At 40.2% G+C, this 13717-nt stretch overlaps 1 protein-coding gene across 4 annotated transcripts in view; it reads right to left on the bottom strand.

Moving 5' to 3' along the window:
* Window positions 1–1835: 1835 nt before the first annotated feature.
* Window positions 1836–13717, bottom strand: part of PDE1B (phosphodiesterase 1B) — a 308494-nt gene continuing 296612 nt past the window's right edge. For all 4 annotated transcript variants that reach the window (XM_075851889.1, XM_075851890.1, XM_075851891.1 and 1 more), the window contains 2 exons: window positions 11242–11310; window positions 1836–8818 (listed from right to left, as the gene is read on the bottom strand). In XM_075851889.1, the coding sequence (XP_075708004.1) occupies window positions 8799–8818; window positions 11242–11310 (89 nt within the window). In that variant the 3' untranslated portion in view covers window positions 1836–8798. The remainder of the gene's footprint in view (window positions 8819–11241; window positions 11311–13717) is intronic.

Raw genomic sequence — 13717 nt, 5'->3', positions numbered from 1 at the left:
GAATTGATACATACAGGGAAAAAAATAAGTATTTAATCCCTTGCTGATTTTGTAAGTTTGCCCACTGTCAAAGACATGAACAGTCTAGAATTTTTAGGCTAGGTTAATTTTACCAGTGAGAGATAAATTATATAAAAAAGAAAAAAAAGAAATTCACATAGTCAAAATTATATATATGTATTTGCATTGTGCACAGAGAAATAAGTATTTGATCCCTTTGGCAAACAAGACTTAATACTTGGTGGCAAAACCCTTGTTGGCAAGCACAGCAGTCAGATGTTTTTTGTAGTTGATGATGAGGTTTGCACACGTTAGATGGAATTTTGGCCCACTCCTCTTTGCAGATCATCTGTAAATCATTAAGATTTCGAGGCTGTCGCTTGGCAACTCGGATCTTCAGCTCCCTCCATAAGTTTTCGATGGGATTAAGGTCTGGAGACTGGCTAGGCCACTCCATGACCTTAATGTGCTTCTTTTTGAGCCACTCCTTTGTTGCCTTGGCTGTATGTTTCGGGTCATTGTCATGCTGGAAGACCCAGCCACGAGCCATTTTTAATGTCCTGGTGGAGGGAAGGAGGTTGTCACTCAGGATTTGACGGTACAAGGCTCCATCCATTCTCCCATTGATGCGGTGAAGTAGTCCTGTGCCCTTAGCAGAGAAACACCCCCAAAACATGTTTCCACCTCCATGCTTGACAGTGGGGACGGTGTTCTTTGGGTCATAGGCAGCATTTCTCTTCCTCCAAACACGGCGAGTTGAGTTAATGCCAAAGAGCTCAATTTTAGTCTCATCTGACCACAGCACCTTCTCCCAATCACTCTCAGAATCATCCAGATGTTCATTTGCAAACTTCAGACGGGCCTGTACATGTGCCTTCTTGAGCAGGGGGACCTTACGGGCACTGCAGGATTTAATCCATTATGGCGTAATGGGTTACCAATGGTTTTCTTGGTGACTGTGGTCCCAGCTGCCTTGAGATCAATAACAAGTTCCCACCGTGTGGTTTTCGGCTGAGCTCTCACCTTCCTCAGGATCAAGGATACCCCACGAGGTGAGATTTTGCATGGAGCCCCAGATCGATGTCGATTGACAGTCATTTTGTATGTCTTCGATTTTCTTACTATTGCACCAACAGTTGTCTCCTTCTCACCCAGCGTCTTACTTATGGTTTTGTAGCCCATTCCAGCCTTGTGCAGGTCTATGATCTTGTCCCTGACATCCTTAGAAAGCTCTTTGGTCTTGCCCATGTTGTAGAGGTTAGAGTCAGACTGATTAATTGAGTCTGTGGACAGGAGTCTTTTATACAGGTGACCATTTAAGACAGCTGTCTTTAATGCAGGCACCAAGTTGATTTGGAGCGTGTAACTGGTCTGGAGGAGGCTGAACTCTTAATGGTTGGTAGGGGATCAAATACTTATTTCTCTGTGCACAATGCAAATAAATATATATAATTTTGACTATGTGATTTTTTTTATTTTTTTTTTATATATATATATAATCTATCTCTCACTGGTAAAATTAACCTAGCCTAAAAATTCTAGACTGTTCATGTCTTTGACAGTGGGCAAACTTACAAAATCAGCAAGGGATCAAATACTTATTTCCTTCACTGTATAGTACTAGAAAGTTCTAGAACTTTTCATTTAAATACAGTCATTTACATAAAACCTGAAAACCAATTGATATACCTTACCTGTTAAGAGTTCCTTGGTGGTGCCCCCCTGGCACCCAATACCTGAGGCAATGAACTGCCAGCCCCCTAGCAGATCAGTATGTAACTACCTACTTGTATAACACAATACATATGTAGCAGTGTGAAGAAGAGACCACAAACTGTATTTCAGAGATGCTTTATTAATATTTTTAGAATAATTAGGAATTAAAGACAGTTGTACATTCTAAGGAGTAATATTCCCCCCCTGTTATTTTACATGCGCATAGTTTAAATCGGACAATGTTTATCTGTGGGGTATTTATTTATTTATTTTTGCATACATTATAGCAGTGCAAAGGTTTTCAGCAAGATAAGAAACTGAACTTCGGGAAACTTCCACACTCGGTATTGTGGGTAACACAGGATGTTCTGTAGTATCAGGCTCAGCTGGGAGTTAGGAAACCTGTGTTGCTCAATGAAGGCAGTATAACAATCTCCATCTCTCTATCTTAATATGTCCAGAAACATTTCTAAGGTGACTTCCGTGCAATTGGGTGGAGCACTACCTAATTTCTGCATACAACTGCATCAGGTGCATCCAGACAAGGGATTCAGATAGTGGACAGGGTACAGTCTTCAAACATTCTACCCCTTAATTTCTATCTACATTTGAGGCAAATTACATGGGCCAATTATTACCACTTTATGTGCCATGACGAACGAATTGACCCATGTAAATGACATGAACATGGCAACTAATGACAATTGGGCATCATCTGGCAATGTGTTTCTGTAAGAGATAAATTATAATATTCTCACTTGGGTTAACTGTGCTGTGAGCACAACAACCTTAGTTGGCATGTCAAAGGTTTGAGATGTAGCCGTGAGGTATACCATAAGGGCTTGTCGATATGAAAGGTAGAAAATATCGGACATTTCCAGCACTGCTGGAATGTGGAACTCGGATCCCAGTGGAAGGAAAATGCTGTTGATGTGGTACAACAATGTGCAAACTATGAATTTCGGAACCGAACTGGTTTATTCTACAGCATTTTCTTTACATATAAAGCGGAGTTCCACATTTGAGCAGTGCCTGGAATCTCTGATATTTTTTACCTTTCACAAAAAGTAGGTCACACCAGGCCAGATGGAACGTGCTCCCCGCTAACCGGTTATCGCATTGTGTGCTCTCCTACATTCTCTTGCTGTATACCCACAGGTATCGCAATAAAGGATATTTTTTATTCTACACAACTACTGGGTGAGTGCCGCTTTTTTCTATACAAATACACAATTTATGGCGATGACCCAGTTAAGATGAGCACCACCAGGCTTGTTTTTACCTGTGAGCTATACTCCCCTTAAAGCCATGGACAAGAGGGGAGCAGTTTCTGAAACAGGTTACACCTTTTTTTTTCTAATCCTGGACCTCTTTAATGGTCAACTAATTGTCTTCAACATAATTCATAAATCCCTTGGGTACAATATCTTAAAATCAACTCCAAGAGACATTTCCGAATTTTAATTTAAAGATGTAATTCTCGGCAAATTCTTTATATTGCTTCAATGCATCTAAAATAAAAAAAGGAAGCAACTTTACAAATAGTCTTAATTAGAAAAATCACCTTTTGTTTTGTGTATACAGCTCCAATGCAGCCCTGTCTCTCCATGGTTACAGACTACAAACAAATACTGTGTAGTCTGATCCTGCAGCCATACTCTCTTTTATCAATCCCCTGCATTCTGCTTTTTTAATGAAATGTTTACACGAGGTAGGAAACAGATGGAAGGGATTAGGACTGCAGGATCCAATTTTTTTGTTGCCAAGGAATACATAGCCTTCAAAGTTTAGCTTTTCATTTTTTATTTAGTTAAATTAGGAAATATTTGATATTTCCAGCTATTCATATACATTCCTAACTTCCTACCTTAAATACTGGTCTACACTTTGCAAATTTTTCTTCTAAAGCGGTTGTGATACATGAGGTCCAATAGTGCTTTTTTTGAAAAGACATAATGACCATGAAAAGTAAAAGGTAGTCTCTAAGGGCCCATTCACATTACGTTTTTTCCCTACGCTTAGCATATACACACTAAAATTGTCCATAGTGCTTCACACTCTTGTGGAGGCCAAAAGAGTGTCCTTTTGGCCTATGTTGGGCTGTTATACATCAGTTTAACTTTTTTTTTCACAGTACAGATTAGTTTACTACGCTAGTCGATACAATGGGTTCATGCCTGATGAAGACGCCAGTTCGGCGTTGAAACGCGTTGCCACCTGTACAAATAAAAAAAATTCAAATATAGAATCGTTTCCTCGAATTTCCACCGACCCTTACCATGCAGCAGCGCCATTACAGATCCTATTTTCTTCACCCATCTATTCATCATACCAAGCGGTTACCTTTGGAAACCGGCCCGGATCTGGCAGCAGCACTTGTGGACCTATTTGCGTATTACCTATGGCTAAATGGTGAGCATGGTTTTTCATTCCTTCATCCGCCTATCCTACTGATCTGCACTATGTGGCGCCGTGGTTTTTGCTCTCTCTCCTACAATGGGTTCTTGCAAGACATAGGAGCCCATGGGTGACATATTCCACTGTATGTCACTTAAGGATGTATACGTTTAATGTATCCCATAATAGTCTATGGGTGACAGAAACCACTGATATGCCTAACAGTGGCATCCATCACAGCCTGCGTTTAACGTCAAGATAATTTTCCAGCATATACTGTATGTTAAACATAGGCAAACACGTGATCTAAATGGGGCCTAACTTGTCCCTGGGGGGTTACCGAAACTATTCTGGGGGCTTACAGCATTTTTTTTCTGCAACTTCCCAGCAATCATCTTTCACAAGGAAACACTGATCTGTAACACAGTCATCCTCAATCAGGAGCACAGTGAATTCTTTCAGTAAGTTATAGTACTATTATCTAAAGTTATGATACTGTACCATATAATGATCGTGTGATAGTATGCACTCTAATACAAATTCCTGTTCAGAAGACAAGTGCCGAGGCCAAGAATACAGACATTTTATGTTCTAGTTCAGTGAACTCAGCGTTCATCTGCTTTGCACCATTATCACCCACTCTTACCTGATGAAAATGTTTGCACTGCCGATAAGCATAGCATATGGAGAATTACAAAATGAGATTGAAAATAAAGAATGTACCCCTCATGGGCACATCAGAAGCAAGATATTTACAAATCTCTCCAGAGAATTTAACCATCTTGATGCTTGGGTTGCAGCCCCCTCATATGAAAAACTTATGGAGAAATTATGTTCTGTAACCCAATGAATTGTTGGTAGAGAAAAACTTTTCCCAAGGATGTATTACCATAGTCAAACAATGTTACATCTGTATAATAGATTGACTATTTACGGTAGACAGTGATTTCAAATATACAGTGTTTAAAAATATAAGATACAATTCTAAAGAACGCTATACAGAAGTGGTCTGGGTTCATGATGTTATCTTATTACACACTTCATATATTCTACTGAAATCATTATTGATCTATCATTATTGATGTAATGTTGGAGTTTCTGGTAAATGAGAAAAAACAAATTTCTCTATATTTATAGTGGAAACCTATAGTTAGAAGTTATCTTGAATTGATAACTATTCTTAAAATTATTTTTAAGAAATATAAAAGATATTAAATAAAGAAAGCCTATTTGGATTTTAGTAAATAAATATGAATATTTATATTTTACCTCTATATCCTAAAATATACCACATTTACACCCTGAACAGTCACCAGACTGTTTTGAATTTCGATTCTCAATTACATTTTCTCTTTAAACCAAAGCTCAGCACCAAATATCGAACACACGGTATACCAGTTCAAAGTTAAGGAAGACTTTGACAAATTATCTCTGGAAACATGTTAGCATCTGAAAATGTTTTATATGTGTGCATATTTAAGACTCCCTCCTAGATCCATATTCCTGCCATGAAAATAATCAGATAGGGAGCTAGGTAAACAGAGGAAACTCTGGAATAAAAAGATGACTGTAAGAAAAAAGGAAGAACATAACAGATATAAGAAGTTGGATCAAATCATTGGATCACCATGGGTATGGAAGCCACAGTGGAATGGTATACAGATGATTGATATTCTTAAAGGGGTTTTCCACCTTCTGACAACTGATGACGTATCCACCGGATAGATCAACAGTACATGATCTGTGAGGGTACGACATCCAGACTCCGCACAGATCAGCTGGTCTGGTGCCTCAGTGCACCGGACGTACAAGCCGGAAGCAGTTGGCTCCAGCCACGGAATAGTGGCCGAACTGCAGTACTGCAGCTCTGCTCCTATTCAAATGAATAGGAGCAGACCTGCAGTTCTGCAGCACGGCCGCTATGCTATGTACAGAGCCAACTGTGTCCAGCTCCGTACATAGCATTATGTGCCATAACATCCAGTGCCCACAGGCCACTGGAGCGGCTTAACGGTGCGGGGTCCGGGTGTCGTACCAGCACCGGAGATATACTGATGACCTATCCGGTAGATAGTTCATCAGTTGTCAGAATGTGGAAAACCCTTTTAAGTATATTCCATAGAAATAGTAGTGCTCAGATGAATACAGAATGAGGAAGCGTTGGATGTTTGTAATATGGGGATTTCAACTAGTATAAATTTACAGTAAATGAAATACAGACACGTCATTATAGAGTATGAAACAATCCTTTTGTCACTATATATAGAACAGCTTTCATTTACCTATTCCATAGCTAAAGCATATTGTGTTAGCAAACAGCAAAAGGATTCAGTGAACCCAGTTTCCTTTAAACAAAAGTTTGTGCTGCTTCTTAAAGATATATTCGTTGGCTGCAGTTCTTCTTTTATCCATTATCTTCCATAGAATAAGCATTTTAAAGTGAATATGTCATCATATTATGTTGTCCTGTTTAAAGGGAGCATAGTATGGAGATAGGTTCAATGCACTATTAGCCCCGAACAGCAAAAAACAAATAAATATTGTGCCGTTTGAGCCTAGCAAAATAGCGTGGACCCATAGTTATGAGTCTGCTGTATTTATGAAGGGTGGGTTCCCCCAGCCCCTCTCACCAGTGACTGATGGCTGATGTTTATCTGCATGTCTTCATGGCATCCATCAATCGCTTCCCTCATACTGTATTCTTTATTAGGCACCATTAGACAACAGGAACAATTTTTTTTCTGTCGTTTGGACTAATAGTGCAGCGGACCTGTCTCTATACTATGCTGCCCATAAACATGTCAACATAGTACGATGACATATCTGCCTTAAAGCATATATCCAACATCTACATGATTTATCTGTTAATTATTTTCTATCCTCCCCTGTCTAAATAATTCATATATTAAGTCTGTCATGTAACAAAAGAGATTGTCTCGGTTATACATACATCATCATCAACTCTCCGAAGCCCTTATAGTGTCAACCTGGTCTAATTCCTCTAGAATATAAACCGGGAATAGTTAGTAGGAATATTGACTTACACTGCATATATGTAATGTAACGTTAATATGATGGGCGAATCATCAAACAAATATAACTGTGTCTTGATATTGTACTATAAATGATACCTGGAGACATCCAACCAACAATGTCAATTTGCAGTATGATTGTGACAAACTCCCTGGAAATCTTTAACCTGAGATGTGATGGTTAAACAAAAACTCCAAACCTTTTGTCATGTACAGAAGGAAAGAGAAATGACAAGTAATCATTACCGAGTATACAGCAAGGGGTCTGGGGTATGAAGCCATACCAGGTTTAGTATGTATTTGCGGTTCAGAAAGGCTGATCAGTAGACAGTTGAGACTTGGTACAAAACACTTCAAAACAAGGCACAAAACACAACACCTAACTCCATGACACAGATGGGACAGGACAAACAAGAAACTCGGGATAATCTGCCACAGGAAATGCTCACACACAACGATGTACAGATAAATTGCATGGGAAATTCATTTTAGGATATCATTCTGTAGTGCACTGACGGCTCTTTCCGGAGAACTTCTGGTCTTCACAAAAGACTTCTGGTGTCCTCTTGCTTGGTGGGTCTTAAAGGAAGAATCACGATTATGGGTCATAGCTGGAAAGAATATGAGCCGCGGTGCTTTCCTACCAGGGAATACTCTATACACACTGTTCTAGGTGTGAATGGGTAAAGCAGCAATACTAAGTGAATAAGCCAATAGATAAGCATTCTTATAGTTAAACTACTGTAAATATTAACATGCTTTGGTCCCTTTTGTTTAACAGATTACAATGAAGTGAAAGGGATGATTCCATGAGCTAAATGTATAAATCACTGTCTTACATTCCATTGTACTAGACTTTCCCCTCTACCTGGTGTTTATTGCTCAGAATCAGTCACTCTCAAACCATTCACAGACAGGTAAACGTGATCTGGTTGACAGATTTCCATGCCTAAGAACTGATGGTTACACATGCAGTATGGTTGGGTAGCAATCCCTGAGGACTGATTTGAGGAGCACTGTTCTGGCTGAGTTCTGGATACTTGGAACTTTTTTTTTTTGGTGGGCATTGTTCATAGTTTTCAATATTGCATTTTCTTAAGTTACAATACATCAGATAGTCCAACACCATCTTCTTTGTACTATCTTCAGGTAAGATGACATATTTCCATATTTTTTCTTTATGTCACTGTGCATATATGAATCGTTTTTTTGCATCACTCTGGAAAATGAGAACTAAGTCATGCAGAGCCTTAAAAGATTTGTGGGAGGCAATATATATATATCTATATATATATAAAATGTAGATGTACATTGCTGACAGCAAAATAAAAAGAGTGCTTTAATCTAAGAGAAACAGAAATGAAAAAGTCTGCTCTGTTATACAAAGCAAAGGCAGTTCCATATAGTAGTACCTAAAAGATCCACAATAAGAGAGACAGACCCACATAGCAGAGACAGGTGGACAGAGAGAAAGAGCTGTGCAATGATCTGTGGGTCATCCACACAGTGTCACAGACGGTGGGATTCTGAGGGTTGTCAAGTTCCCTGAATGACAGATGTTCTGTGCGTGCCAAGTGACCTGCGGCTTCAGATCCAATCTCTTTATTCCCTGTGTCCTAGTCCTTCTGCACTGCAGGGAGTGGATCTGGACCTCTATGTGGATGGTGTAGTACCTAGGTAATAAGAGAAGGTTTGATATTAGATAAGTAAGAAACAAACAAAACACATAACAAGTGTACAGAACACAGAAAATATCTAAAATATATATACAGTTTATAACATATACTGTATACACTCTGTGGGCACGTTATTAATACACCAGATCATAATGCAAATATCTAATCAGCCAATGATGTGGCAACAATTTAAGGAAAACAAGGGTGCTGACAGGGTCAAAAGATCCAGTTCTTGTTTAGACTAAATGGGGACGAAATGTGATCAAGTTGACTCTGACATTGGAATGATTGTTGGTGTCAGATGGGGCGGTTTGAATATCTCTAAGCCACCCTTCACAACAGTTCTTCTGTGGGAGGTATATGTTGGGAGAACTCCTGATGTGGACCTCCAACAGAAGGCAAAAACGTAACCCACTCTATGGTGGGATACAGTGAGATAAGTCACTCAAAGATTAGTCCCTAGGGAAACTCCTGAAGTCACTGTCCATATATGGACAATATAGTAGTCCGCGGCATGAGTGTTGGGCTCTGGCCGAGGATACCGGCGCTAGGGAAGCCCTTAATGTCAGAAGCTTTGCAAATCCGGAGCATCCGGGCCAGAGAGTCGGGAATGGTCTGGCCGGGGATTCTGGAACTGGAGAATTCTCTGATATTACTGTCCATAAATGGACAGTGAAATCAGGAGCTTTGTGATACAGGATTTCCCAGCCAGAGGGTCGGCAATGGTGTGGCCAGGGATTCCAGTGCTGGAAAAGCCCATGACATCACTGTCCATGTATGGACAGTGATGTCAGGAGCTTCCCCAGGGCCAAAGTCCATGGGCAGAGTGCTTCTGATGCTCTTCCTGGGGACTTCAGCATTGGGAAGCTCCTGACATCACTGTCCATATATGGACAGTAATGTCGGGAACTTCCTGAAGTATACGTTTAACGTATACCTGTGACAGATGCCATACAGTGGCATCCATCACCTATACGTTCCCATGTTAAAAAAAACATATACTGCACAGTATACATTTTTTTGTGGGATCCCTCAGGATGATTAGACCAGCCTACTATGCTATTGTATCTTTCATAAAAAAGGTAACCGACTTATACCAGCCTGACAGGGGCCATAAGGACACTCTTTTGGTCTTCATAGGGATAATGGAGTCCTATGAACACGTTTAACGTTTATGTCTGGAACTTTTCCGAGCTACATGATAAACGTAGGGCAATAGCGCAATGTAAAAGGGGCCTAAAACTCATGATTTTCTGAAACAGACAACAATCTAGGATTTAACAGAGAATAGTGTCAAAAACCTTAAAATGTCCTTGCAATAATTATGCCTTGTAAATGGGAGAATAGAATGGCCAGACTGTTTTATGCTGACATGGTGGTGATAGTAACTCAAATAACAATGTGTTACAATAGAGGTATGAGAAGACCATCTCTGAACACCCAGTATGTAGAACCTTGAAGGATGAGTTACAGTAGAAGACCACATAGGGTTGCACTCTTGCCACGAAGCTTAGGCTAAAGTGGGAGCTGGCTCACCACAAATGGATAGTTGAAGATTGAAAAAAAGATTGCCTCGTCTGATTTTTTCAATTTTGCAAAGGAGACCTTGGTTTATCAACTTTTGTATATATTTTTCAGACCATATCTAAAGGGTGGTACACAGTATGTGACTGGCATATTTACTGTTCTGGGTCTGGCATATTAACTGTTCTGCAGGATGTGGTAACATGGGGTTCCATTATATTTCAACATTGCAACTTTACCTTTAACAAGTAAGGATTGCAACATGCATCTGCAGATTGGTGGTAAGCGCCAAGAAATATTCTGGCTCAAATGTGCAAATGTGCTCTACAAATTCTGTAAAACTGTTAAGGTAGGTTTCCTATCATGAACAGCCGTGCACAAGGTAAGTTTAAAGGGGTTATTTGGGTTGTGAAAATGTTGAAGTAATAGCCGGAAATGAGATGAATAAGCAAAAAAAGCAGCACTTACCTATCCTTTACCCCGGCAATCCAGCGCTGACACTTCAGAGGCACTCTCGGTGATTGTTTACATGCACGCAGCATGTGACCCCTGCAGTGATGAATCGTATATCTGGCAAAATGCCAGAAATACGCTTTGCAACCGCTGAGTCCCGCTCAGTCCTCTCTTTGACTGCAACGGTTACATGCTATGTGCATGTAAACAATTACTGGGAGTGCCGCCGGAGCGTCAGCGCTGGATCGCTGGGGGTAAGGATAGGTCAGTACTGCTTGTTTTGCTTATTTACCAAATTTCCAGCCATTACCCCAAAATTTTCATAACCCGGATAATCCCTTTAATCCACGGCTGTACAAGCCTTAATGGTTCGTCCTGTCCTGAATCACTCTCTAGGCATCCCTACCTCATCTTCAAGGAAACTGTGCACTCGTCCAGCTTACCATTTTCCTCTGTGCTACGCTCTTCCTTACAGGGTGAAAGCTCATCCACAGACGTTTGGTTTGTGATTCCTGGAAATGGAGTTATTAGACATATTATAACATATTCCTTCATTATGTTAATAGAACAAAGAATGAAATGTACAACTTTAATCAGGTTATCTGTGGATAATTGTATTTTAATTCTCATACAGGTATATTCGATATGTTTCTAACATACGCAATAGATTTATTAAAACTAAAAGTTCCCTCTAGCAACCAAACAGATTCTAGGTCTCATATTCAGAGGAACTCAGATGAATGACTACATTGGCAATTATGGGCAACGGCTCCATTTTTACTTTGCACTTGTTTTGACAAATCCCTCATTTGGTCTTGAAAAATAATAAGTGGTGCGCACACACACATAAAAAAAAAAGGGATGTGGGGGGGGGGCAGCGTGATGCTTGTCAAAGTGTTGGGGTAAGTTAGACAAGGCAAAGACAAGAACATGATCCATCTTCTATCAACTCGGACTGCCTGAACACCCCCAGCTGCTTGCACTCCAGCACAAACCTCTAGGTGCCACTTGTACTTATTTTCTGTTAGCAACCAGCCTGTACATTCTGATGTTGCAATGTTCATTTTACTACTTTTCTTTCTTTCAGTTTTTTTTTATCTCTCCATAAAACCACACGTCATTCCAAGCTTATTCACATCAGCTCCTCTCCCTGCCCTTCTACCATGTTCAGCTCACATGCAATGTGTCCACTTAGCGCCTCACTACACCACGCTCAAACACATCCTCTAAACCACATACATCACATCATAATCTACTTTCCCTCTCTATTTCCCAGCTCTTAGATGCAGGTGATATTTCTCCAAATCCTGGTGCTTCTTTTATATACTGTATCTCATACTCTCCTATCGTAGAACCACAATACATCCTACAGCGCTGACTCCCATATTGGGGACGAGAGTCTAGGAGACAGAGCAGGACGAGGATGACCACAGACCAAGGCCAGTCCATGCTGCCATTTAGAGCCAGAATCTGCTATGCAAGTTATGTAGAAAAAGGATTATTGTGCACAGTCCTGCAATATGATGGCTTATTTATATACATAATTGGAGATACACTTTAGCTTGCTGCCACTCACTGAAACTTGGATCTTAGACTCTGACACGGCCTCTCCTGCTGCCCTCTCCCTTGGGGGGTTGCAGTTTAGTCTCACTCCCAGGTCCGGCAATAGGCAGGGTGGGGATGTAGGTGTTATTCTCTCAAAACAACCATGCTTTCTTTCCTTGTGAGCTACTCACATTCATGATACGTGCATTCAAGATCCCCATTGATGAATCGCTGTCCACTTTATCTCCTTTTTCTTACTTCCTCCCTAGAACTTTCCCAGCTAACTAGCTCCCTAACACATGAAGATGGCAACTTGCTTGATCTGGTCTACACAAGACTCAGCTCTGTTTCTGATTTCTCCATAATGCTTTTCCTTTCAGATCACCATCTCTTTTCCTTCACTATCCTAACACCTATGGCTCCATACCTTAAATCTACCACCTACATCCAAAGAAGTATACATGCCATCAACGTGGACCATTTGTTAAACACCCCAACACCTAAACTCTCTTCTATCTCCCACCTCTCTTGCCCGAACCAGGCCATAGTCCATTATGACCAGACAGTGTAAATTGGATCATATGGTGCGCCTTACTACCCGTATCCCCAGGCGCTGTAGACAGCAACCCTAGCAAACAACCAAAACCCGCAACTTGTAAAGATGTTCTGCTGAGCGCCAGCGGAGGAAGTTTAGTTCTAATGCTGACTTCCTCCACTACAAACGCATGATGCGATCCCACAATCCAACATCCATACTAAACAAATAGATTTCACTACCTTAATTTATACCCTCTTAAATAGCCTCAAGCGCCTATTTTAAAACAATTAACTCCCTTCTTGCTCTGGTAGCCTAAACAGTGACTACTGATCTCACTGCCCACGACCTTGTGTCCTACTTTAAGCACATGATTGATGATATACATCAATAGATTATATTAACCCCTTCAGGACACCGCCTGTTTTTGGCCTTGTGGACACGGGCAATTTTTTAAAATCTGACGTGTTACTATATGTGGTAATAACTTTGGAATGCTTTTACCTGTCCAAGCGATTCAGACATTGTTTTATCATGACATATTGTAAATTTGGTCAATAAATTCAGTATTTATTTGTCAAAAACACAAGGAAATTTGCAAAAATGTTAATTTTTCTAAATTTAAATGTATCTGCTTGTAAAACCACACAAAAGAGTTAACTTTTCCCATATGTCTACTTTAGAGTGCCATCGTTTTTCTTGAACACCCTTTTATTTTTCTAGGACGTTACAAGGCTTAGAACTTTAGCAGCAATTTCTCAAATTTTCAAGAACATTTCCAATACTTATGTTTTTAGGGACCAGTTCAGTTCTGAAGTGGTTTTGGTGGCCTTATATAT

Source organism: Rhinoderma darwinii, chromosome 2, assembly GCF_050947455.1.
Source record: "Rhinoderma darwinii isolate aRhiDar2 chromosome 2, aRhiDar2.hap1, whole genome shotgun sequence".
NCBI classification, from domain to species: domain Eukaryota; kingdom Metazoa; phylum Chordata; class Amphibia; order Anura; family Rhinodermatidae; genus Rhinoderma; species Rhinoderma darwinii.
Note: the sequence above shows the minus strand (reverse complement) of the source record. Positions and strands in the feature narration are given on the sequence as shown.